At 36.2% G+C, this 26,928-nt stretch overlaps 4 protein-coding genes across 5 annotated transcripts; all 4 read right to left on the minus strand.

The window, feature by feature from the left end:
* Positions 1-1,555: 1,555 nt before the first annotated feature.
* LOC113773687 (receptor-like protein 2) lies at positions 1,556-3,796 on the minus strand. The gene has a single exon (XM_027318311.1). It carries the CDS (start codon positions 3,794-3,796, stop codon positions 1,556-1,558), a length of 2,241 nt encoding a protein of 746 aa, XP_027174112.1.
* A 1,245-nt stretch (positions 3,797-5,041) lies between these two features.
* Positions 5,042-7,520, minus strand: LOC113775899. Of its 2 annotated transcripts, none has more exons than XM_027320946.1 (6): positions 7,459-7,520; positions 7,076-7,381; positions 6,909-6,992; positions 6,672-6,803; positions 6,463-6,517; positions 5,042-5,270 (listed from the first exon to the last, which is right to left on the minus strand). In XM_027320946.1, the coding sequence occupies exons 1-5, from the start codon at positions 7,483-7,485 to the stop codon at positions 6,464-6,466; spliced, it is 603 nt and encodes a 200-aa protein (XP_027176747.1). In that variant the 5' UTR covers positions 7,486-7,520; the 3' UTR covers positions 5,042-5,270; position 6,463. The 2 variants fall into 2 exon arrangements, with proteins under 2 accessions (XP_027176747.1, XP_027176748.1); XM_027320947.1 differs by having other exon boundaries at positions 5,042-5,295.
* A 126-nt stretch (positions 7,521-7,646) lies between these two features.
* Positions 7,647-8,346, minus strand: LOC113773689. Its single transcript, XM_027318312.1, has 3 exons — positions 8,160-8,346; positions 7,850-8,056; positions 7,647-7,745 (listed from the first exon to the last, which is right to left on the minus strand). Exons 1-3 carry the CDS (start codon positions 8,199-8,201, stop codon positions 7,647-7,649), a joined length of 348 nt encoding a protein of 115 aa, XP_027174113.1. The 5' UTR covers positions 8,202-8,346.
* A 14,699-nt stretch (positions 8,347-23,045) lies between these two features.
* LOC113775295 (class V chitinase-like) lies at positions 23,046-25,644 on the minus strand. The gene is made up of 2 exons (XM_027320109.1): positions 24,237-25,644; positions 23,046-23,358 (listed from the first exon to the last, which is right to left on the minus strand). The coding sequence occupies exons 1-2, from the start codon at positions 25,378-25,380 to the stop codon at positions 23,336-23,338; spliced, it is 1,167 nt and encodes a 388-aa protein (XP_027175910.1). The 5' UTR covers positions 25,381-25,644; the 3' UTR covers positions 23,046-23,335.
* Positions 25,645-26,928: the final 1,284 nt, after the last annotated feature.

A 26,928-nucleotide genomic window follows, 5' to 3' on the forward strand; every position in this document is an offset into this window, starting at 1 on the left:
AAAAGAATGACCTGAGATGGTAGTGGAGAAAACTGGGCGTGGAATTTTGACTGTGACTGTTGCAAAGTTATTAACAAACTTTATATTATTGAAGAAATAATTGTATATAGTACCAAAAAAATAAAAAGAAAAATATATGTTTACAGTTTCTTATAGAAACCCTTTATCTCTTAAACAATCATCAGCAAATCAGTTGGTGTTAACATGTAAATATAGTTGTTTTTTTTTTATAGAAAAGATAATTTCATTCAAGCAAATCTGCATTAATGAAATGTTTTTTCTTATGTTAGAATTAATTTTGATACGAGTTAATAAATTTTCCAAGCCATTTAGTGCTTAATAATAGGTATGTGCTTGAGCATCTACTGTTTTATGATCGTTTGTGTGCTTGTGATCAACATCATGCCCTAGCTGTATTAGGATTAAATAGATCAATCTGTGTTAACTTCAATCTAATCGAATTCCCATTTTATAAAGGAAGTTAGCCAAAAATATGCATTCTATTAGTACTGAGGCCCTCAAGAATCCAATTTTAATGCTTAGAATTATTCCCGATGAATTGAAGAATCTTATTTTGCTTCATAAACTAGTGTTGCCTACATAGAATACGTAGAAAGAAGAAGAAATTCTTAGAGTACAAAATAAAATCAAAAAAATTAAGAAAAGGAACATACTACTTTTTTTGGGTATATTCAAGAAAGCTTCCCCCCCCCCCCCAAAAAAAAAGAAAAAAACACTCCAACTCGGTTTTATTCCAAGTTTAAAAATGCAATCTCGGCCAAGTGTTGCCGAATTAACTTGAATTAGTAAGATGATATTGACTTGATTAAACTCGACCTGAAATTACGAGTTATTATTCGAGTCAATTTTGTCTAAGCTCAGAATATAGTGGTTAATCAAAACCGAGAGTTAAAATATTCTAAATTGGGGATAAGTAACATGAAAATGATCAAGTAGAAGTCCTATGAAATCTACCACTTAAACTAACTACTAGAAAAATTTTATTCTTCACCAAATGAAACAAAAAATGGATATGGCTTATGACTCCTAATTTTGACTGGATAAAAACTTCCGAGCATACTAAACTCGATAACTTTAAGAGCCTAATTCGAGTGCTTCTGTCATTGAAAATTGATCTTATTAGTCTAGCCCTGTTACTATTAGTTAAGATTAAAACAAAAACAAGGAAAAGGATAGTTTTTTTTTGGCTGAAATTGTGGATTGTTATTAATAACGTAGGATGATGATTATTATGTTAACTATTATTAGAGAAAGGTTAATGGATACTTGGATCAAGAGAAGACTTGAGAAACATGCCACATTTACACTTTAGAGTCTTGGGGGAAAAGGATCATGAAGAAGACTGACTACCAAATTTTGTTGAAATAGCAATAGCAGTAATGCAGACAGCAACCACAAAAATGAAAAGCCCCATTTCCATGCAAGCCAAGCTGATTTCCATGGAGCTTTCGGGAATCAAGATTATGTGCTCCTTAAACTTATTGTCATCGCATCCGAGATAGCCTACATTATTCACTTGGTTGGAACTTGGAAGCTAGAGTTGATAGAATATTCTCCTACAACAGGATCCTGGGGGAAACATTCTTGAACTTAAACCAACTGTTACAAAACTGACACTGAAACTGATGCCAAAACCTATCCCAAATGTGAGCCAAAATATGACTTTAGTTTCTAGACTCTCCTTATCTGCTGGAGAGAGTGCAGCTGTGGTCTTTCGTAGATCAGTGCAAGGGCGCCCAAGAGGTTGACCACATAAGCCTGGATTGCCGAGAAAACTTGCGTCTGAGAAAGTATCAAACTGACCTCCAGTGGGTATTGGGCCCTGTAGATTGTTGTTTGCCACACTGAAGGACGATAAAAAGTGAAGATTCTTGAGTGAAGAAGGTATTTCACCAGAAAATTGGTTTTCAGAAAGGTTCAGCCTCTCTAAGTTAGTCAGATATGATATTGAGTCAGGAATGATTCCTGAGAGTTGGTTATCACTGAGGTCTAGGTTATGAATGAACTTTAATTGGCCAATTTCCACGGGAATATTCCCAGAGAGGTGGTTTCCATTAAGATATATAGCTGGTGGCAAGCTAGATAGCTTATTGTATTGCAGGGACGAGAGGTTATAGGGTTTTACAAAAAGCGACAACTCAATGTAGGAATAGTGTACTTCATCTGCCATCTGCTTACGTACTAGTCGTGGCAATCCTAGGACTTGAGCTGATAATTGACCTGAAAGTAAGTTGTTAGATAAATCCAAATAAAACAGATTTGGCAAAACTCCTAACCAATTAGGAATTGGACCAGTGAATGCATTTTCTGAGAGATCAAGAACTTCCAATTTCCCAAGTTTAGCCAGCCAAATAGGGATTTTCCCATTTAATTGGCACCGTCCTAATGCCAGAACCATAAGATTCGGGAATCCATCAGAACCAACCAAGTTTCCTTCATTTGACAAGCTTTCATGACGGAAGTTCTTTGAGAGTAGCAATACGCCGAGATTTTTGCAGCCACTAAGAATTCTGATTGCACCTGTGATGTTGGTTAGACTGTTATTGGCAATTGAGAAAAAAGACAATGATTGTAAGGATTGTATCTCAGGTTGGATCTCCCCTGTGAGCTGGTTAGTTGACAAGCGTATTGCAGTCAATGATGGACATGAAGCAATACTCAAGGGGAAGCTACCATTGAACAAATTAGTCCCAAGATCAATTGTTCTAAGCCGAAGAAAATTTGAGAAATCAATGCCAGAAAGTTCACCGGAAAGAGAGTTGACTCCAAAATTCAGCTTTGTGAGTCGAGTGCAATTCATCAGCGACAAGGGAAGAGTGCCATTCAGGTAGTTCATGTGAAGAAGCAGATACTCCAAGTTGGAAAGTTTCCCTACCTCATGAGGGATTGGGCCAATCAATTCATTGGCATAAAGTTCAAGAACTTTTAGGCTGGTAAGATTCACAATGCCATTACTCAATGGGCCTGAAATTTTATTGCCTGGAAAGGATATTTCTTGCAAAGTTGATAGATCAAAAAAATTACCAGGAAGAGATCCCATAATTGAATTGAAACCTGCACGCAATACCCTCAAGTTGGAGCAGGTTCCAAAGCCAAAGGGAATCGAACCGTTGAAATGATTCAAAGAAAAATCAAGAAGTATGATTGAAGCAGAGAAGTTGCAGATAACGGAAGGTAGTTGGCCATAAAAGCTGTTATTACTGACATTGAAACTAATCAAGTTCCTCGCTGGCTGTAGGAACAGAGAATGAACAATCCCTTCAAAGTTGTTACTGGAAAGATCCACTGTTTTGATGAATACTGGCAAATGATCACCAGATGCCTGTAATTGTCCAGAGAGACTATTGTAGCTTAAATCGATCATTTCCAGTCTATTTAGTGACAAAAAAAGCCTTTCTGGCAGATGGCCACTGAGCTGATTGTGCGCCAAACTGAGTTGTCTAAGATGGCTGAGGTTTGTGATTGAAATAGAGATTTTTCCTTCAAGGCCTCGTGAAGTCAGCCATAGGCGGGACACCCGACCATTATAAGCACAACTAACACCTTCCCAAGAACAGCAGTCAATTGAAACACTCCAATTTAAAGGAGATGAAGTAGAGACTCCATTGTAGATGGATAACAAAGAGTCCCGATCAAGTTGATTGCATGAAGCTTGGCTAGTTCTAGTACCATAGCATGGAAAAACCAAGATGAAGACAGCCAGCAGCTGCATAAACGAAAAGCAGCAGCCACAGAGGAGGGAAGATGAAGAGTTATGAAGTGAATTCAAGAACATTGAAGCTCACTGGTGATCCAGTCAGAGAACAAACTTTTGGCAAAGACTAAGATGGTCTTTCTCTTTCCTTAGTAAAACTCGACATTATCAAGGCTTGTAGAACATTGACCGTGTTAATTGGCTATTGGATGGTTTACTTCTACTCTTTTTGACGGGGAACTGAGGCCATATTCTCCTTCCAAGAAAATGACACCATGACAGAGCAGGCTAATTCCTTTGATTATTACTCAAAAAATAAAAAAATCAAAAGAATATTTTTCTGACATGGGTATGATATGAAACTATGTCTGCCGGACTTAGTCAGCCTAGTAGAAAAGACAAAAATATTTAAATGAGAAATTTTTTTTTTTTGAGCAAATTTTTTCCATTTGTTTTGGAGCAGCCAAAAAGGAGGAGGAAGAGGAAACTCATGATGAATCAGTTCTTGACCCGGTGATCAAATTTGTAGCTGATTCAGTTAAGCAATTTCTAGTGGCTATAGCATGGATAAAGAGCCTTTTCTTGCATGTTTCTTGGGTATACTAGATTTTATACTCATGCTAGCTGACCGTTCTATTATTCAAGAAAAATAGTCTGACTTCAGGGAAAAAGAAATGAAAATTAGTTTGAATGTAATTTGTGTGTGTGTTTTTTTTTTAAATTTTCCATGTGGATTTTAATGGCATTTTTAACTATGGTTTCAGCTAATTTTTAGCTATGATAATTTGGTTATTGCAAAACAGCCAGATATATCCTCTATCTTAGCAATGGTTAGTATATACTACTACTTATAGTAGATTATTTCTTGGAATTTTGTTTAAGTGATGTTAGTCTTAAAATTAATAAGGATTTTGACTAATTGATGGTCAACACATTTTTCTCTGTTGGCCGTTGGGTAAATTTTTGAACTTTTATTTTAAGTTACTTCTGTTATTTCAATATATGCACTACAAGAAAACTGACTTTTCACGACGCCAGAAATATGCTGCAAAAAGTCCAAAAACCGCCGCGAAAACCTTTTTGCGGCACAAATGCGACGGAATTAAATTGTGCCACAAAAGTAGCCGTTACAAAAGAAAACGACACAATTTTTCAACATGTCGCATGCATTTGCATCACTCTACTTGCGGCACAAAAAATGCGCTACAAAATGTCCACAATGTCATGCGACAAAAACTTGCGTCGCAAAAAAATCACCAATATAAAGACCAGAAATCAAATTTTTCATGGTACAATAATTATCATGCTCAAATATCCTAAAATCGAATATTATAACAAAATATAGTTCCACAATACACTAGAATAAAGTACCATACATTGTTTTAGTCAAATTCTACAAACTTTATCATTTAATATTGTTCGCTCCAATTACAAGATATTTCATATATTCCAAAATGTGCTTGTCTTCAAAAGTACAACACTTTATCATACATCTCTCAAAAACATCTTCATATCTCCCAATCCGCATGCTTCCAATGTACCATCAAGTCCAGGGCTGCAAAGTGTATTCTATTAGTCCCCTGCTCATATAACCCCAACCCATTAAGCATGAAGAAAACGTTAATATAACAATAGATACTGAAACGGAATTTGTAATTCAACCTTTTCACAGACACTGAAAAGGGGCAAACAGTTACTATTATAAAGTACATGCTGAATTAAAGAAGTACAACTAATTTAAGTATGTGGAAGACCCAAAAAAGTGTATGGTCACAAACACAGATGCGGAACCATGAGAGTTGCTTTCAAGAACTGTGAATGGAATAAAGGCAGCAATCCATGGCATCATTCATATGTGCGACTTGCCAAGTTTAATATGTTAATTAAGGCAAAAAAGTAGGCTCACGAACACATGCACAAGAGTGAGAGTTGCTTTCACAAAATCTTGGTGGAGATCCAAGAAATTCAGCAATCAAATCTGTTCTTGATCAGTACTAGCCAAGCCAGGATTTCCGAGACACCTTGACTTGCCAAACCAATAACCATGCTGTCTCTGATTAACTGTGTGTAACTCAAACTCAAAGTCCATAATGACTCTGTTCTTTTCGTAGATGCAACATAAAAAGCAGGTTTTTAGTTAACAGCACTGATCATTTTCTTAGTTGGAAAGACACGAACAGGAGCAAAAGTTTTTCTCGTGAAAATGACATATTCCTAACAATGATCACTTTCCACTCGAGACTAACTCAAGAATCTATTGCACCCTTTTAACTCAGCTTTTATGGTGGATTATAAAGGTCAGCAATTTTACTTTTGCAATGTATTTGTCTTTGATTATATGGCTCTGCTTGGATTATGGAGTTTTCCAGATAGTTATTTTTGTTTTTGGAGTGTACAATAACACATTTCAAATTTACACAATTTCAAATGCACTAAAAAAAAAACTATTATCTCTTAAATGCCTGAGTGGACAGAACTCTTGGTACAAAGTTTAGACAGTCATTATCCCATTTTCCCCACTCTTGGACATTGATATCTTGAATTACCAAGACACTGCCTAGCTTGGTAGCTACGCTAGCTGGCTGCCTGAGTATGCTAGTGTACCAGAAAGTCTTAGGCCACTCGTACGCTAAAAAGTTCCCTAAGGAAACATGGGGGATTCTTCGTAGTTCATACCAATCCATCAAATTGTTCAACATTTGGAAAACTTGACAGAATAGAGTTATTTCCAGAAACTTTTCCAGTACCTCAAGCAAGTCGTTTGCAAGTAGTCCTGCTCCTTTTCTTCTTTGTATGATGGTTCTGATATAACAAAAGACTAGTCAATTAAATATCAACAAGGAGCTCATGCACAAATAGTCATCAACAAGGAAGTCATGCACAATTCAATATCAACAAGGAACTCAGCAAAATTGGTCTTCTATAGAAGGACCAACTCAAAGTACGCATACTATACCTCAAGAATATCAGCAATTGAAGAAACTTTTTTATTCATTTCACACTTGTTTATTTCAGCATCATTTGTTCCAACTTCCTTGTACATTTCAGCATCATTTGTTCCAACTTCCCTGTTCATTCTATCACCAACCTGTTACATTATCAACAAAGTGTGAAGAAAAGAAAATCAGGCCATAGCTGCTGATATTTTAGAGAGTTTGAACACAAAATCGAATTGTATGAATTAATAGACAACCTCTAATGAGTCCGAAATTTGAGATTGTTTTGCTGCATTCATTTCTCTTCTTTGGAGTGATGCCAAGTCACATGTGGATGCCCTCTGGAAGAACAAAGACCAATAGTAACTAAAGCAATAAAAAAATTACAAAAACTATAATATTTAACAAAATAGTTATCCCAAACCATTCTTGCTTCAAATTGAGCAATCAACTCCTCCTTAAAATCTGCCAATTTCGAATTCATTTCTTCTCGTAGTTCACCACGTATGATTTCCACTTTCTCATTCACTGCATCCTCAAATGCTTTCTTTTGTCCATCATTCATGTTATCTGACATCCTATACACGTCTTTTGGAGTCGCACCTACCCCATAAGTTCGAAGACGACCTGGTTTTTCAGGTCCAAGAATATTTTCATAGAGTATATCTTTCACAAAATTATCATCCCTGGATGTCTCTGGCAGTTTTTGTATTTCCTCATTCATAGTTGCCTAAATTGAAAAACAGACAGAAGAAAGAATTATTTATGAAGTAAAACCAATAAAAAGTGACTAAAAGCTATTCTTACAATTGTTTGTGAAGTCAACTCATCCATTTGTTTTCCTTGTCTTGAATGAATAAAAATGTCTAGTTTAGAAGGCTCTTTTCCAGTTTTAATCCGAAGCTGCCACATATTCAATGTACAAACTAAAGTGTTAATATTTCTAAATAAGACTATTTTCCAGAAAAAATTGCTAGAAACATAAGCATTAGAATTTAATATACCTTTTCCCTGAGGTTCACATGATCTTTTCGCCCTGTTTGATGTGGCATCTTTTGTTTTTTTCGATTCTTGCTATTAATCTTGCTTTGCTTCTAATTATCTACAAAACAGAAAAAGGTAGTTAACAACACATCAAAATCATAATAGCACTAGAATTTAATTCAAAAGCAAAAGAGATGTGACAATAAATACATGCCTTGACATCTTCTGAGCTCCAATAATCAACCAAAATAGGCCATTGATCCTCCTCAACTCTTGCAGGACAGTGTGCTAATAGCCATGACCTGTGCCTCCTATAAGGAGTGAAATACATGCTCTTGACTTTTGATTTCCAATTTCTCCACAATTTGCTAACCCTTATCATTTGTACTTTCTTGCATGTATCATCAATATTTGTATTTCTCTATCAAAAATTACAAAACAAAAGTTTAAACATTCACAAGCTACAAGATTGTATGAAATAAAAAGAAAAAAATGTTGCTAACTTTGATAGTGAGTCAAAATACCTTAATATCTTCCCAAAATCTCTCCTTAGATCCTTCAGGCATGGCCCTCCAATCTGTGTACGTGAGTGGTAATTTATTACCATCCTTTACTAAGATTCCTACTTGACTTATATACTATGTAGCATTAGGACCAATTACTTGGCCCCGTGCATTCCAAACTAACTCCAATTTCTTTCCACCACCCCAACCAGCACTTCGTCTGGCTAGTCCTCTACCATTATTGTCTCCTGTGTACAAAAAACACATACACATACAAAAGAAGAAATTGTGATTCATATAATTTTTTTATGAATATTATACAAAGCTTATAATAAGGAATGCTAGACTCAAAACTATTTGTGGTAATCTTTTCTTTTCCAACCGACCTTCTTCACTAGAATCATCATCATCAAAAGTACCATCAAAGACATCCTCTATGTCTTCTGAATCATATGAAGAACCTGATCCAGCTTCAGAATCATTGTTATCAAAGGAATCTGGTTGCTCACGATGGTCTACTAGTGGTTGAGAATGAAAGCCTTGACCGATATGTGAATTAGGATGGGAATTTAGTTGAGAATCAGCCTTGGAGTTCAACTGATATGATTTGGCTTTAGAGTTGAACTGAGAAGCAGAAATAAAGCTAGAATTGGAGTCATGTGATTTCGCTTGACAATTAGGTCGAGAAACAGAGTTTGAGCTAGATGTAGGGTCTATGCATATTCCAGGCATTGCCCCAATGAATTTATGTGCTGGAGGCTTTGAATAATGATTTGGGTGAATCTGATAAGATTGAGAGCTTGACTGTGAAACAGGGTTCAAACTATTAGTGGACTCAATATGCGCTCCGGACATTGGCCCAACAACTTTGCGGGGCCCCTTCATACTTGGTGCCATGGAAAACCTATAAAAGCAGCTTCTGATTTTTGAAGGCAAAGTTAAGTAAGATGATTAATTTTACTGGCTTTTTTTAGAAACCAATCACATAATTCAGCAAGAGAGTGTTGTATCATCTTACTTTTGGAGTTTAAATTTCTAAAATCTACAAACACAAAGAATATATTCATATTAAGGAACGATAACCCAATGAAACCAGCATTACCAACTTGCTAATATGAACATAAGGAATCATAAATTGACATCCAAGGCAGTGAAAATGATCCCACAATTAATATTTTTCATACTAATCAATAACTTCATCTAATATTGGCATTCTAAACTTCATATAACAAAATGTTAGGATTATATTCCAAAATTAGAGTCAATCATCAGCCTTGTCTCCTTGTTGGGCTTTATCAAAAAAATCATCATCATCACTTGTATCATCAATCGTATTGTCAATCCTAAGATTATCCTCATCAGAGAAGAATCCATCATCAACGTCAGCAACGTGTGCCTTGGATTTTGTAGTTTGTGCATCAAGTATAACTCCATCAACACCTTCCCTAACCCATGAAACATTACTATCCTCAGAATTATTGTTATTAACATGTTGCCAAGCAGAATGCTCATCCTAGATATCTTCACATATGTTAATTTCTGGATCAATAATGAAAAGATCTCGAGGGGTCATCTTGACAACTATATTCCATTCAGGTTCCAATGCATCCCGAACGTACCAAGCTTGCTGTGCTTGAGAGGCAAGGATGAAAGGCTCATCATTCTTCGTGTTTTGCTTGTACAATATATGATCAAAGTTAACAAGTGTGAAGTTGTGTTCATCTTGTTTCATTCCAGTGACATTATCAACTCAATCACACTTGAACATCACAAATTTAATGTCATTTGAGTATCTCAACTCAACAATATCCACTAAGACCCCATAGTATTCTAAAATTCCAGATATAGGGTTCTTATCCTTTGTACTAGCGAAACTATTGGCACTAGCATTCACAAATACACCACTATTTTGATTGCTAGCAAGCTACAATTGCAAGGCAGATAAATATGATGGTTATGGGCAATTTAGATAGTTAGATTGTTGTTCAACTATGTACAAGAACTTGTATACTGTATTGAAAAAGACATAATCCGGACAAAAGTGGCAAAAAAAAAGGAGAAGTAACAAATGCATGACAACATAACAATCTACACAGAAGTCCAAATTTTCAAACTGAAACTCTAGAATTCCACCTTAAATCACATTAAGTCTCAAATAATTGAAAAAAACCATTAAAATCCACATTTAAAAATCATATAGTCGTTCTCCATCTTAACCCAAAAAAAAACATAAATAACTCAAGTTGACCATTACTAATCACTAAATTCCTCTTCGTTTTTTGGGAGAACTGATAGTTCTTATTTAATATTAGGAATACTCCACATAGAATCAAGATAAGAAAGCTTTCAAAGTTTCCAAACGATAATCAAGCACTAGCATGTGCAGTACTATAACTCACAAGCAACAAGCAACATATTGGTCAAACAACCACTAAAGATGAAATCATAACCAGAATGACGCATAACGAAGGACAATGAAGATGTGATATTATGAGAACAACATCTTAGCTTGTAACAAAAAGCAAAAAGTAGTCACTGAAACGAAACGGCATATGCATACGATGTGGTATATCCAAATCAGGTAAGAGAAGAGGATAAAAAAAGCAAGCAAATTAAGTATGAGACCAGATAGCCCCAGAAATTTAGGAGGAGACAAACAAAGGAATGTCAGAGCAATTAATCAGCAATATTGATAGCAAATACCACAAGTTGAAATGAGTAAAGTGAAAATATCACAAAGAAATTGAGATTAATTACCTCGCTAGTACAGCTTCAAAAGTTTCGCTCAAATTAGATTGGTTTCATCAGTGGAGACTTGGATAAGAACAGAAGAAGAGAAAAAAGTGCACCGATTTTGATAGAACACGGCATCGTCTTTGATAAAACAATACTTCAGGTGCTATTGCTACTTCTCGTCATCGCTATTAATTGTAAAAACATCCTGTGTCAATCTGCTAAAGGATTAAGTAATTACCTGTTTCATGAAAAATAGAGAGATAGAATGAGAAATTAGGGATGAGCAGAGGCAAAATCGAAAGTTTTGGAAGAGAAATTTGAGGCATAGGTTCTCGGACTATAGAAGAAATTTAGAAAAATTGAGAGGGGAGAAGAAGTGGGAGGACTGAGAAAATGGAAACATTACTTACCATGAATATGATTCAGCAATTATTCGTTTAATGCTTGGACAGCTCACAACAACGACATCGTTTAGTTGCGCAATTAGTGGTGGAATTTAATTGTGCCGTTAATTTGCCACGAAAAGCCAAATACGGGGTCAATATTTCAGCATAATCAAAATAATACCACTTTATTGCAGCAAATTAGCTATGTGCCGCATTGAAAGTGCCGCAAATGGCCAATTCTGTTGTAGTGTTTGAAATAAAGACAAGACTATAAAAACATAAAGTCAATGGAAGATTGTATTGGAACGTGACATGTTCAACCCAACATGAAAATCAATATTGAACATTCCCTTAGGGGATAATTTCAGAAACCTCCCTTGAGGTTTCTGACAATTTCACTCGCTCCCCATAATTTTAGAAAATTATACTGACCTCCCTCGACTCAATAAAATAACTACAATACCCTCTATTTAATAGATAATTTACCACATATGTGGGACACAAAAACCAAACCAAAAGTAAAAGAAAAATAAAAACCGATAGCAACTCGTCATCATTCCCAACCCTACTTTAATTAACAGCAGTTTCTTTTCTCTTTTCCTCCTTTTTTTTCAACCTCTTATGATTCTCTCCTTCCTGCTTATAATCCCATAGTCTCTTCCACCTATCAACTACATCACCATGCAAACCTACCCGAAGTGTTTATTTCTTGTCTATTCCTCTCTTTCCATGGTATTTAACTATCAGCCCCTCTTGTTTATTTCTTCTCGTATTATAATTTGCATACATTAAATAATCAAAATTTCCAAAATTACAAATTGAGAGAGCAAACGAAAATTTCATGGTCAAATTAGATGGAGATGATGAACATGGTTGTGATAGAGGGGAAAAAATGAAATTAATGAGTTATGGTTGGAAAAGAAAAAGGGACGAATTTGGACTATGTTATTATGCTTGTTATGCTCTAGAATCTAATATCTTCATTTGGTTTCATTTTTTTGTTTGATTTACAAGTATTGGTGGTAATTTGTCACAAAGATTAATTTCTCTATTCCTAACGCCATTGGAGTCTGCAGACGGATTGCATCTCCTTTTGCTGAGTAGGAGTGTTTTGAGCATAAACAATCCTATGGGCAATAAGAAACTAAAAGCAAGGAATTCGGTAGAGCCCCACTTTTGGTTTGATTCTCAATTTTGGCGGGGACCACGGAGATAAGAAGCATGAGTCATTTGGACTCTTGGAAAAGAAACGTACAGAGGCTTGTGAAATGGAATTGGACTCTCAATTCGTGCGGGGACCACTAGATAGATAGCATTGAGTCATTTCTTTTGGCTTTAAGAAGACAAACGTACAGGAGGTTTTCTTATCAATAGTTTTAGCATAGTTTGGTTTTATTCTTTCTTAGTTCCTTTGATGGCCTGGACCTCAGTAAATTACTTGGAGATTTTCTCATGAGGCGTGGCTAAGTTTTTCTAGTCGAAGGTCAATTTGAGGATCGGTTCCGAACATCTGTGAGATCTAATTATTTTATTTATTTCTTTTATTTATTGGTATTTGTACGTTTCCTGATTTAATTGCTATTGATTGTTTTGTTATTTGAATGTCAAGGGCCCGATATTCGAATTAACCTAATAATCTACTGTCATATTAATTGATTGAATCCGTAATTGTTCTATCGATTAATACCAGTGGCGACTAGCGTGATTGGTTTCATGTTAGGGAAACGTATGATCTAACTTAAACAAACCCTCGTAGCGTGTTTGTTGGTTAGGGTTGGGCTTTTCTAATTATTAATGCAGTCAAGTAATTAAATCCTATGGTCGTACCTAGGGTTATTTCTTGGTTAGAGAAATAGTTAACGGTCGTACCTTAACTATCGAGAAATTAAGGAAAGACTGGTTGTTCATCGCGTGTATGGCAACTATAACCAATCTATTAATGAGTAATTGAATTATCTTTGCGTCGATGATCAGTTGCATAGACCGTGTCTGAAAAGTTGTACCTTTGGCTAGAGTCATATTGGTTGTTGATTGATTTCTATTTATTTCTATTAGTTGTTTTATTAGTTAGTTAATTAGTTATTTTATATTCTCCAAAAACCCCCCCATACTTCGGACTCTAAAAGAAATAAATTATCCCCAGTCCCTGTGGATTCGACCCTACTTATCACTATCTACAGAAATTATATTTTATTTAAGCAGGTATTTATTATTGCACAGGTTCGGCACCTGTCAATTTTTGGCGCCGTTGCCGGGGACTGGTGCCAGATTAATTTGTTTCTTTTTGAGTTCATCTTGTTTTTATTTATTTTATTTATTTTTCTCTTATTTTTTTTATATAGTTTATGGCTTCTAACACTCCGTATTTTGGTGATAGACTGGATTTTGTTTCCAGGGAAGGCAATGAGGCTTGTTTTTTTGCTAAATTTGCATATTCAGAGGCACTAAACTCTATTAGAGAAAGAATGGCTGTTGCAACCTGTAAAATTTGTTATGCCAGGGATCATTCAACCAGTATTTGCCCCGAATATCAAGATAATCTGAGTGTCCCACTCAATAATTATGGAGATTTTTCACTCTGGTCTCAAACGTGGTATAACCCTAATCCAAACGAGTATGATCAAGGATGGTAGGATAACTCCAGTTATAATTATACAACAGGGCCAATGAATTTTCAGCAGTATGAGTCTCAAGAATCATCATCTATGTCATGTATGTCTCTTGAAGAAATAGTTGAATCAATAGCTACTAATACATATCAATTCCAACAGGAGACACAAATGAGAAATGGGATGATGAAGGATGCAATGTGTAATCTAGCAGATCAAATATGTCTATTGACATCCAGAATAAATTGATTGGCTTCTCAAATTGAAGAATTGCCCTCGAAAACCACTGTTGATTTTGAAGAAAATGAGAGTGCAATTTGCTTGACTAGTGATGAGGAGATGCAAGAGTGTCAAAATGAGAGATCTACAGATGCAGTTGAAAAAGAAGCCGAAAAGGAAGAAATGGAACCCCAACCGCAACCCATTCAAGTGAAAGAATCCAGTGAAGAATCATCAAATGTGGTGACACCACCTCCATTCCCTAACCCGCATTTTCTTAACTCTTACTCTATGATTTCTGTTAATGAGATTGATTTTGTTATACCGGAAGTTTTTGAGTCTCATGGCAGAAATAAGTTAAGAGTAGCTATGGTCAAATATCTTGAACCGTTGAGTGCTCTTGATGGAGGAGTGGATGAAGAATTGAGATCACTGCTTGATTATTTGGCGCCATCTACTAGTCCAAGGAAAACCGTAACTCGTGTGCTCAAGGATTACTCTATTTACGAGGGTTATCAGGACTATATAAAGGATGAAGCATTGAAACGAGCCACAAGATTTTATCCTCCCTGAGCAAAGATGACAATGTCTAGCCAAAGACATTAAAAAAAGGCGCTTTTTGGGAGGCAACCCAAATATTGATTTTATTGTTTTTCGTTGTTAAATTCTTTAATTATGTCGTTTCTTATTTAGGTTGTGGTCGGTCTTAATGTTTTCCTCCACTGTGGTCAGGACAGCAATCTTGGCGTGCCCACGCGGTGTTTGTGACTCCTGAGGTCAGTGGGCGTTTGCCAATCTTGATGTGCCCACGCGGTGTTGGTCAAATCTCAACATTTCGTGACATTGGCAGGAAATGCAATCTTGGCGTGCCTACGCCATGTTAATGACTCCTGAGGTCAGTGGACGTTTTATAATCTTGGCGTGCCCACGCTGTGTTTAACGACCCAAAACCCAAAACCTAAAAAAAAAATTAATAATATATTAAAAATTTCACATTGAGAAAATTCAAAAATTCAAAAAAAAACATTTTTTTCTTTTTCTTCAAAAATTCAAATTTTGAAAATTTAAATTCGGAAAAAAAATTTTTGGAAAAAAACATTGAAAAAAAAACCTAAAAACTATTTTTTTTCCCTTTTCTTTTTCTTTCTTTCTTTCTTCTTTTTCTTTCTTCCTTTCTTTTCTTTCTTTCCTTTCCTTTTCTTCTTCTTCTCCGCTGTTCCCCTGTTTTCCACTTGTCCTTCTCTTCTTTCGTTTGTCCGCCGCCGCAAGCCCACGCCACCAGCTCTGCCCAGCCGCACCTAGCTCGCCGCTCTCCGCCCGTCACACGCGGCCCTCTCCCTCCACCTCGCGGTCCATCACTCACCTCGCTCCACCTGAAACCCACCAAGCAGCCATGCGCCGCCAGTTCCCCGTTGCCCAGCTGCCATCGCCGCCGCCTCCAAGCTCCATCTCACGGACGACCACCAGCTCTCCTTCACAGGCCACCCCAGCTTCCTCTCTCCCTCGCGCGACCTTCCCCTTGCGCGAAGCTCCATCACTGGTCTGCGTAGCTTCTCAGCCCGTACGCCATCCACCTCGCGCGATCTTCCCCTCGCGCGCGCCGCACCACCAGCAGCTGCAACCTCGCGTCTCTCCTCCGCCACGCCATCACCACCTGTCAAACAAATTGACAGGTGGAGGTATTGCTTTTCTTCTCTGTCGTTCGTACTTTCCTAGATTTTAAATTGCTGGAGTTGTTGCCATTTTCTTGGGTTTCTGGGTGGATAATAGCAAGAGATATATTGCTTGATTTTTTAAACATGTGCTTTGTTTGGGGCTTCTATTGCATATTTGGGGTTGACTTGGGAGTTATTTGCCCAAATTGACTACCAATTTGATCTCTTCTATTTCTGGTCTTGCTTGGGTGTTGCTTGGATTTATCAGTGCTTTTGTTTGGCCATTTGATTTAATTTTTCCCTGCGCATTTACCAGTGGTATTGGCGATGGTAGTTGTTTAACATTTGTTTATCCTATGTTATTAGTTGCCCAATTGACCGAGTTGTGACTACTGGGCATTTGTGATTGAATCATTTCTGTCCAACCTATGATTGAGTTGTTTTGGATAACGCAGGAGATGATTTGAGCATTTTCTTGGGTTAATTGCTGATTTTGGCAGGTTGAATGAGGTACTTGACTGTCCAATTGGAGGCGGTTGTTACGATTTTGGGTCCCATTATGTCTAATTTGCTGTGATTCGTGTCTAATTGTGGGTAATTTGCTTGTTAAATTGGGAGGTGCCTGTAACGCTTAAATTTGCTTATTGAAGTTAGTTGCCTCTGATTGCCTTGTTTAGGAGCATTTTATCCTTTTGGTTTCCTTTACTAAGCTCTTGGGAGCACGTGTTGCACTTTGGATTGCATTGATTTTGAAATTGACTACTTTGGGACCGCAAGTGCTTATTGATTGCCATTGCTATAAGTGTTGGGGTATATGTATGTCCTCTGGGTGGTTGAATTGTGCATTTTATTCGTTGGATTGGATTTAAAATTGTTATTGCTTTGAATTTTCGGCTTTCATTATTTGTTGGCAATTGTAGTCTCTTGTCGCTTAGAGTGATATCTAGAGTCCATGGTGAAGCCACGAATGGCACCAACTCCAGATGCGAGTTGATCCACAATTTTCACCTGAACCGGCCCTATTTTGATGACTTCAGGGAAGTACCGTCGCCCCTCCCCTTCTTTTTGCTTTTACATTATCACATTGAGGGCAATGTGTCATTTAGGTGTGGGGGGGAGATCAGTTGGGGTGCTAATATTTTTGTTTTTAGTTTCTAGGGGCTTTTCCTTTATTTTTAGTTAGTTTTTGCCTATCTTTCATTTATTTTCTTTTCTTTTACTTTCTAGTGGTCAGTCCTTAAATGAATACCAAGTTTTGATGCTGGATTGTTGTCTCTAATTCTGCTATTGCCAAGTTTTAGTAATAAAAGGGTATCAAGTTGATGTGATTGAGTTCAGGAACATCTCTTTGGTGAATATCAATAATTGCTTAACTTTTCCAATTTTTGGTTAACTTTTCTAGACATAGGGAATGATTGTCGACATTTTTCATGTGAATTGGTCCAGTTATTAATTTTAGTTCTCCATGTTTGGAAATTTGAGGCTGGCTGCTGTTATTTTTGTGTTATTTTTAGTTATTGTGCTATATGATTGTGAATAAGAGGTGACTGCACTCCACTAGTTGTTACTACTGAATAACCGGGGATCTTCTCCTAAAGTGTCGATTCTCGCGTCAAAAGGTAGTAGTTACTATGAGTGCGTGGTCCCGTAGCGATTGGAACTGAGTAATCGGACTCCTCCATCTGACAAATGTTGGAGTTCGCGTCAAAAGGCTCTAATGGCTAGAAACTAAGTCTTTTGCTATTCTTAATTAAAAAAAAAACAAAAAAAAGAAGAAAAAAAAAGGAGAGAAAATAGAAAAGTGTGGAAAAAAAAGAGTGAAGGGTGTGTCAAATGTGACAAAAGTCAACCTGTCGATTTATGGGTTAATGTTGAGATTTTGGTTAATAGTTGGACCATTTATTGATAAATGTGAGCAACCATTCCTTTTTCTTAGATTAGTTTGCTTTTAATTGGAGGAGTTGGTGGTTGGGAAGCTAACCGGGGTGGTCTTTCTTGGATCTTAACTTGTGATGCTTGATATATATTTTTCTGGGTATCTTGGCAATACGGTAGTTGGAGCAACAGTCATTGTCAAATTTTGGTGTTCAATTGCTGTTCTCATGCTTTAGGGTAAGCATGGTTCAGGTGTGGGGGGAATTGATAGGGTGTTAATTGTTGGTTATTTTATTATTAATTTTCCCTTTATCCTTGCCAAATATTGTTTTAATTATTAATATTTACTTATATTTGGTATTTGGTGATAGGGTATTAATTGTTAGTAATTTTATCGTTAATTTTCCTCTTTATCCTTGCCAAATATTGTTTTAATTGTCAATATATATTTATATTTGGTATTTGGATATAATTTCAGAAAGTGGAGCAGAAAAGTGCTAAAAGGAGACCTTCTTGAGAAGATTTCTCCACACGTGAAAGCTTCTAAAAGCTTTCCACAATCAGCCCAAATTGTGCAAACCAACGGAATTGCTTTGCTGATGAAGAATTGAATTGATATGATGAAATCCACTAGCAATAAGAAATCAAAGCGGGGACCACGTAGAAAGTTAGTTCTTATTGTGGGAGATATACTCATTAGTCAAGGTGTTGGCTTTGATGATTGAGCTTTTTCAATTTGCTTCCTACGTCACTAGTTCTCTTAGGAAACTAGTGCTCAAATAAAATAAGGGAAAGGCACTAGACGAGTGCTTCATAAGACATTAGATTAGTTTCTCTCTACGGAGAAGAAGATAGGTAGTTTTAGTCATAAAATAGGATTTTGTTCTTTCATGTTTTGTGTGGTGTGAAGATCTCTTCAGTTGGTTTGTTTTGTATTTTTCTTCCGTCTCTTCCTTAAGACTAGTTTCTTTCATGAAACTAGTTCTATTTCATTAGATTACGGAGAATCAAATTTTCATTTTCAGTTACTAGCAAGAGTTATTTATGTCTTCGAATTCAATTAAATTGCGTAGGAATTTTCTTATGAGGCGTGGCTAATCTTCTCCTCTAGTCAAGGATCAACACGAAAACGCAGTCCCAAATATCTGTGAGATCTAATTAATTTTACGTGTTCCTTAATTTGTTAATATTTGCATGTTTTCTATTTTAATTTCCATGGGATTATTTTGTTAATTAGATATCAAGGGGCCGATGTGCAATTTGACTTATTAATCTCCTGTCAAATTAATCAATTAAATCCGTAATTGTTTAGTTGGTTAATATTAGTGACAACTAGTATTTTCACATACTAGGGGAACATGCAATCTGATTTAAATAACTCTCGTAGCGTGTTATTAATTTGGGTTAGGCTTTTCTAGTTTTTAAGGCAATTAGGAAATTAATTCCTATGGTCGTACCTAGGAGTATTTTCTGGTTAGGGGTAATCAACGGTCGTACCTTGGTTATCAATAAATTAAGGAAAAGCTGGTTGTTAGAGCTTATCGGCGACTATAACTAACTTGTTAATAAAATTAAGTGAACCTTCTTTGCATCAATGATCGGATGAATGGACTGTGTCTGCGTAGTTGTATCCTTGGCTAGAATTTATTTATCATTTATTTAATTGCTATTTACAATTGTATTAATTATTTATTTATTTTTGGTTAAATTATTTAATTATTTTTAGTTAAATTGTTTAATTATTTTTAGTTTATTTCTGATAAAAATCCCCCGTGTCCCGAATTTAAAAGGAATCAAATTTTTCTCAGTCCCTGTGGATTCGACCCTACTCACTACTATACACAGAAAATTTATTTTTCTCGAGTAGGTATTTATTATTGCACAGGCTCGACACCTGTCATTTGGACTTAATTTCAGGGAATGGAGCAGAAAACTACTAAAAATGAGAGATTTTCTGGAGCAAATTGCTCCACACATGAGAGACCTCAAAAAGTTTCACAAACCGGGGCCCACCTGGAGCTGCAGACGGATTGCATCTCCTTTTGCTGAGTAGGAGTGTTTTGAGCATAAACAATCCTATGGGCAATAGGAAACTAAAAGCAAGGAATTCGGTAGAGCCCCACTTTTGGTTTGATTCTCAATTTTGGCGGGGACCACGGAGATAAGAAGAGTGAGTCATTTGGACTCTTGGAAAAGAAACGTACAGAGGCTTGTGAAATGGAATTGGACTCTCAATTCGTGCGGGGACCACTAGATAGATAGCATTGAGTCATTTCTTTTGACTTTAAGAAGACAAATGTACAGGAGGTTTTCTTATCAATAGTTTTAGTTTAGTTTTTAGCATAGTTTGGTTTTATTCTTTCTTAGTTTCTTTGATGGCCTGGACCTCAGTAAATTACTTGGGGATTTTCTCATGTGGCGTGGCTAAGTTTTTCTAGTCGAAGGTCAATTTGAGGACTCGGTTCCGAACATCTGTGAGATCTAATTATTTTATTTATTTCTTTTATTTATTGGTATTTGTACATTTCCTGATTTAATTGTTTATGATTGTTTTGTTATTTGAATGTCAAGGGCCCGATATTCGAATTAACCTAATAATCTACTATCATATTAATTGATTGAATCCGTAATTGTTCTATCGATTAATACCAGTGGCGACTAGCGTGATTGGTTTCATGTTAGGGAAACGTATGATCTAACTTAAACAAACCCTCGTAGCATGTTTGTTGGTTAGGGTTGGGTTTTTCTAATTATTAATGCAGTCAAGTAATTAAATCTTATGGTCGTACCTAAGGTTATTTCTTGGTTAGAGAAATAGTTAACAGTCGTACCTTAACTATCGAGAAATTAAGGAAAGGCTGGTTGTTCATCGCGTGTATGACAACTATAACCAATCTATTAATGAGTAATTGAATTATCTTTGCGTCGATGATCAGTTGCATAGACCGTGTCTGAAAAGTTGTACCTTTGGCTAGAGTCATATTGGTTATTGATTAAATTCTATTTATTTCTATTAGTTGTTTTATTAGTTAGTTAATTAGTTATTTTATATTCTCCAAAAACCCCCCCATACTTCGGACTCTAAAAGAAATAAATTATCCCCAGTCCCTGTGGGTTCGACCCTGCTTATCAATATCTACAGAAATTATATTTTATTTAAGTAGGTATCTATTATTGCACAGATTCGGCACCCTGTCAATGGGGTTGCGCTTGGCATAGGCATCAATAGTGGTTGGCCAAGTCCTTTTCTGTTTAGGAAGGTGATAGGCGATAGGTGTTGGGTTCATAATTTGAGGTGTGAGATTAATCAATAGACAAAATACAGTGTTAATTTGGGGCGAGAAGCTTTTTGAGGGTATTTTAGTTGGTTGTGGTGGTTATGATTGATTGTAGAGGAAGTGATTTGGGTAGAGTTTGGAATCTTGATGATGCCGAAATTGATAGAAATTAAGGATTAAGTTGGAGTGCGATTTTTGATAAAATTTGGGATTTTAGTGATGCCAAAATTGATGGAATTTGGGGTTTAAGTTAGAGTTTGCTTGAACAGGTTAATGAGGTTTTGGGTTTACAATTATCGTGGAAGCATAGCAAGTCTAGATAAAAATGTTTGTTACCTTTTTTTTTGGTTAAATTGATCACTAAACCTTTTTTTTTTTTCACTTTCTTTTGATGTATGATATTGCATAAGGGTATTTTAGGATACTTAAGTATAATTCTAGTCTGATGGATCTATTCAGTCTCTTCAGCAGTAAAGCAAGGGAGGTTAGTGTAGTTTTCTAAAATTGGGGGGAGCTGAGTGACATTGTCAGAAACCTCAAGGGAAATTTCTGAAATTATCCCTTTCCTTAGCTAGGATAAATATTTGGGCACTTAGATACAAGATGGGACACAGATTGTTTTTTAATTATAAAGTTGTGAACAACAAATTGATTTTAGGAGCTCCCCCAGCCTAATTTTCCTTCTAGAATTACTTCAGACAAGAAATTCCTTTACCTCTATTCTCCTGCTCTTCCTAGATTTTTTTTTATATTTGTTTTTGTAATAATTTTCTCTTCAAAAATTCTCCCAGTTCGAATTTATTCGGATTCTCCTAGTGGGGAATTTATATTCTATTACAATTTTTCTAGCAAGAGTTTTTTCGTTGAATTTTTAACTTCATTTGTTCTTACTAGATTTGGGATCTCTTTTAGGTTAGTTTGGTCAGATCTAAACTTTCTCTTGAGCCTTGTAACTTGCACTCGTTAAATTTGCTCGTAGTAGACATGAACAGCTAATCTATTCAAGCTGCATAGAGTTATTGGTATTTGTGGAAATTTTGAAGTTTTAGAGTGTTATCTGCCATTGACTGCACCAGTAGTATCTTTTTTTTTTTCCCTTGTATTTGGTGCTGATAGTGCAACTTTTGAAAGTCTCTTGCTTATTAAAAAAAATAAATAAATTGGTTTTAGGAGAAAACAAACGTAAATATAGCAATCAACAACTTTTAACGGGAGGTTCCTGAGTAAACAGGGCCATCTCGACAAAGGAAAGGAAAGAATACTGTGCAAGATTCTAGTCTTCAAATGGAGGAATGCAGACTCAGTTTTGGATCCTAGATTTAGCTAACGACAAAGTTAATTGGATTAGCATTTTCCTTGTAAAAAAAAAAACTCGAATATTAAGATATTTCAATTAGCGCATGAATTTTTTACTGAAAAATAAATACAGCTTCAATGAATTCGGATTTAACACCGGTTACATCCCTTTTCATGAAACTCAAATGTTAAAAATATTATTTGTTCCATCTATTATTTCATTTTCCTCAATGAATTTCGACAGGTGACTTGATGTGACGAAGTTGTTGAAGTATTAAATTCCCACTGAACAAAAGTTACTTCGCACATTAACTGCTTGGCCTATCCTCGCAAGAATTTATCCCAAGTCTCAAGAATTTAACAGGCCTGCTATAACCATGCATCAATTTATGACCTCCCTCATTTTTATGAGCCTCACCCCAGAATCCACCTTTGTGGCCAAAAATATACTCCATTTGCATTTGTCAGTGTTATGAAGTTGACCGAGATAGAATTCCACCTTGTCCAATAGTTGACAATATTGCTTGGCTTAGCTGCTGGTGATTTGTTATTCACAACTCTCTTTAATATATAATTGGTTCGTGATACATAAGAGCAATATGTAAGTTGATTCGCCAATTAATATATGCTAGAAAAATCCCACTCTGAGTTGTAGTTGCCACAAACGAAATCACGGACTATCCCTTAATTTTAGGAATTTTCATATTTAATTTTTCGCTTATACATGTTGCAATTTTTAATCTTTTGCTCATTCTAGTGATCATTATGTGATGATAATAATTAATCTCAATGAATGCTCGTCCTTGGGGGGTCGCATTTTGAACTCCAAAGGATAAATTGAGTGATAGATATGCATATAAACTATAAAGAGAGGAGTCTATTTTCTGGTAAAGTTAATGAACTTACATTATTTTTTTATGTGTGCAACTATTTTGCAGGCCAATAGAAATAAAATTGCTACTAGATAGGAAAATAGGAGTGTTACAGGATACTAAGAAAAATACATCTATGCCAGCAACTAGCATCACCAGTGGTCGGTTAGTCCCAACATCTATGTTCTTGGAAGGTTGCAGGATGAAATGGAACATGGCCTAGGGATGCTTTGCCGGCCAACATCCGCAGATAAGATCTTAACTTCATTATTCAATGAATCCACAAGTGGGAAGCTGCAAAATACATATAGGACGGCAGGGAAAGTAAATTAGGAGTATGACCTTTTAATTCCTGAGACGAAAGCAATAATACGAAGTAGTCAAACTTAAGTTTTGTTCCTTCTTGGTCTGAGTTGTTGGCTTTATTCAAGTAGTAGCATATTAATCATTAATGATCTTTCAAATCTCGAATGTGCAAGAGTGTGTAAGGTATATTGTCTCAATTCGAGCGCTAGTATGTTAGATTTAAAGAAGAAATTAAGCTGAAGGACAACTGAATACTTTTATTTCCATTGTCTCCGTTTCTGATAGTGCAAAAAAGTGCTAAAAACAGCAAGGAAAAAGGAAGGAAAAAAGAAGAAGAAGAAGCAACTCCATACTTGTTTATCATCTTAGTTGACCAGACGACTTGTGCAGTAATAAATCTTTTTCAGCCTCATGTGCAGAGCTAATAATTGAGAAAAGGACTATCATTATTACAGTCCCACACATCCTGATTTTCTGACCTTTATCTTGCGGAAGAGTTTTCAATTAGCCATCTAAAAGATAAATAGTTAGTGCTCTGGCATCTAACTCCACAATATGGAATGAATATTGAATATTCCTATCTGTATTCCTTCTCCCACATACTATAAATGAAAATTTATCATTTTAAGATTGACAAAAAAAAAAAAAGAAGAGGTTTCTTAGTTTCTTATGAAAATAACCCACGGTTTCATTTTATATAGATTATAAAGGAGTATGAATTATGGAGAGAACCAAAATTCCAGACTCGGAGATGGGATCACTAATTCATAAACTTAAACAAATAATAATTGAGCAAAATTAAGTGAAACTTAGATTAAGAGACCAATAAGTAATACAAAATACTAGTATTAGTAAGCAGTAAGTACCTGTTCTGGATATTTTCCAGTCCAGATCATAGCTCAAAGCCCAGAAGAAGTAACCACGAATCCTGAGAGCCTGAGCATATCCAATCCTTGCTGCTGTAGATCTACTATCATCATATCCAACCCATGCAGTTCCTGCAAATGAATAAGTAGACGCAGTAGCCACATCAAATCCAACTGTGGCATTGTTCTTTTTATTAAACTCCTCGACCTGGTAATACAACAAAATCCCCCTTCCACCATCACCCTCAGGACCAAGACCAACTGCGGGAGCTCCCACGCCATGGACGCTAGGGTCCTTTAGCGTCCATGTTTTGCCATAAAGCGGCAAACCCATCACCAATTTGCTCCTCAAGATCCCTGCCTTGAGCCAAGATCCCAATCCATAGCTAGTACTGATGTTACTTTTGGGGTCAAATAATGCTGAATTGGAACCTGTGATTGTAGGTTCCCAGGCGCCATGATAATCGTAGCACATGGCATTGATCCAATCTAAATTCTTGTTGATTGAGGCTATTGGGTAAGTTCTGGGCGTAGCAGCTAGGAAAAAGGTTGAAGAGAAATAAACTGCTGCGGAGAGCAAGAGCTGAGGTCGATGTGTTGCTTTGGATTCTTTTACGATTTCAGCTCTCCATTCGTCGAATAGGCTGCCTAAGTCGTTCATTTCCTGCGGGTTTTGAGGGAACTCCCAGTCGAGATCGAATCCATCGAACCCGTATTTTCTTGCTACTTCTATGGTGGAGAGGATGAAGCTCCTGCGAGAGGCTGGAGTCGAGGCCATGCGGGAAAATACAGTCGGATCATCGCCTCCTCCGCCAATGGAGAAAAGTGTCCTGACTGGCGGATTTTTGGAGTGAAGAGTTGATGTGAAGTTGGTGAGAAGTTGTGCTGTTGAAGCATCTATGCCAAGCTCGAAAGTTGAAGCACTGGGGTTGAGAAATGCGTAGTAGATGTGAGTGAATAAGGTTGTATCGATGGCGGATGGTGGAAAATCTGCAACTCTCCATGAGGGATAGTAAGCTCCCTTCATGGCCTTTGAGGAGTATGAAGGGCTAGCATAGCTAGAGCTGAAGCTGATGATCAAGAATAAAAGACAAGTGCAAAAAATGCTGCTACTAGTAGTAGCTTTCATGGTAGCTAACCCCATTTTGTTTTTGTTTCTGGCTAATTCTGTTGTGTTTTCCTATATATAGAAAATGGAGCTTTCGATGAAACCGTTATAGCCAATGATTTCTCGTTTTTGTGGGTTTTATTGCTTTTGCATTCTGTTAAATATAGTGTTGAGGCTGCTTCATGATCCAGAGGGATTGCGGTTGGATTCTGAATTTACACTATTGGTTGAATTTTTGATATTAGGCTAATCCACTTGAGGTTGAGAAGGGAAGAAAATTTGTAAGCCTTTGACGATTTGAGTTTTGTATTGTTCAGCGCATGCTGATACAGACAGAGCCGTCCTAGATGACTCGTTCAAAAGTGGATATAGTGGGCAGATAAATTGCCACGATTGGAATGATGGGTTCACCCTTGCACAGTAATGATTGTGTTTTTTGGGACTTCAACTCAACTTCTTGTTAGAATCCAAAAAAAAAAAAAAACACACAAACTCAACTTGTTGTGGTTTGAGTCATTTCACGGACTCATCTTGCATATTACTACATTTATTGCAATCTAAACTATGTTAATGATTTACAAAGCCATTAACTGATTACTGTTGCGTAGGGCTGCAAACGAATCGAACCGCTCGCGACTCGAACTCGAGTCGAGTTCGAACTGACTCGAGTCGAAACCGAGCTCGAACTCGAACTCAAAATATTAAGCTCGTTAGCTCGCGAGTCAGTTCGCGAGCTCGAGTATATATATATATATATATATATATATATATATATATATTTTTATTTTAAGTATATATATATTTTTTTATTTTTTATTTTAAGTATATATATATTTTTTATTTTTTTTATTTTAATAGTAAAATAACATATATATCCTTAATATTTTATTACTTATTAAGAAAAAATATTATTTTATTTATTTTTAAAAAATAAAATAATTATTTTTTATTTTTTTCGAGCTCGGCTCGAATCAAGTCGAACTCGAGCTCGAGTTTGAAATTGTCAGCTCATCGAGTTCGAGTTCAATAAAATTATGTCGAGACTCGACTCGATTAGGCCAAATCTTGATTCGACTCGATTAGTTTGCAGCCCGACAATGTTGTGCGACAACAATGTAAATTGACAAGACAAGACAAGAAGCACTGACAAAAGTTTTGGTTTGTGCATTCGGGAGTGACTCCCACCCAAAAAAAATCCAAGAAATGAAAAGATGAGTAGAAAAGACAAATCAAGTGTGTGTCCTAGATATTTTGAGAAAAAAACAAAATGTAATCCTGATAGAATTACAAAAATGAAAAGCAACAGGATTCAAGGGTGTGGCCTTAGCATCAATCTTATGCTTTTTATTTTTTATTTTTTCCGTTTGATAAGATCGATTGTTACTTCTTCCTTGTTTTCTTGGAAATCCAAATATTGCAAGAACATCTATTTTTTCACGAACATCTTTTTTTTTTTCAACTAAATGCTGGTGCATTATTTCCTCAGGCTTCGAGATTGAGAAACAGGCTGGAATAAGTATAAATTTCCACGCAAGAAAATTCTCTTTGAAGAATGCTCATTTGGGTTATCCTTCTGGAATAGTT

Source organism: Coffea eugenioides, chromosome 6 (assembly GCF_003713205.1).
Source record: "Coffea eugenioides isolate CCC68of chromosome 6, Ceug_1.0, whole genome shotgun sequence".
Lineage (NCBI taxonomy): Eukaryota > Viridiplantae > Streptophyta > Magnoliopsida > Gentianales > Rubiaceae > Coffea > Coffea eugenioides.

Bases quoted from the DNA above. Each gene is read 5' to 3' on its own strand.
- LOC113773689 (XM_027318312.1), bottom strand. From the start codon at position 8,201: ATGCCTGAAGGATCTAAGGAGAGATTTTGGGAAGATATTAAG. The intron at 8,057-8,159 runs GTATTTTGACTC...AATTTTTGATAG, and splicing joins GATTTTGGGAAGATATTAAG to AGAAATACAAATATTGATGA. The intron at 7,746-7,849 runs GCATGTATTTAT...GTAGATAATTAG, and splicing joins GGAGCTCAGAAGATGTCAAG to AAGCAAAGCAAGATTAATAG.
- LOC113775295 (XM_027320109.1), bottom strand. From the start codon at position 25,380: ATGGGGTTAGCTACCATGAAAGCTACTACTAGTAGCAGCATTTTTTGC. The intron at 23,359-24,236 runs GTACTTACTGCT...TGTATTTTGCAG, and splicing joins CTGGAAAATATCCAGAACAG to CTTCCCACTTGTGGATTCAT.
- LOC113773687 (XM_027318311.1), bottom strand. From the start codon at position 3,796: ATGTTCTTGAATTCACTTCATAACTCTTCATCTTCCCTCCTCTGTGGC.
- LOC113775899 (XM_027320946.1), bottom strand. From the start codon at position 7,485: ATGGATGAGTTGACTTCACAAACAATT. The intron at 6,993-7,075 runs GTTTGGGATAAC...TTGTTCTTCCAG, and splicing joins CTCAATTTGAAGCAAGAATG to AGGGCATCCACATGTGACTT. The intron at 6,518-6,671 runs GTATAGTATGCG...TTGTTATATCAG, and splicing joins CAATTGCTGATATTCTTGAG to AACCATCATACAAAGAAGAA.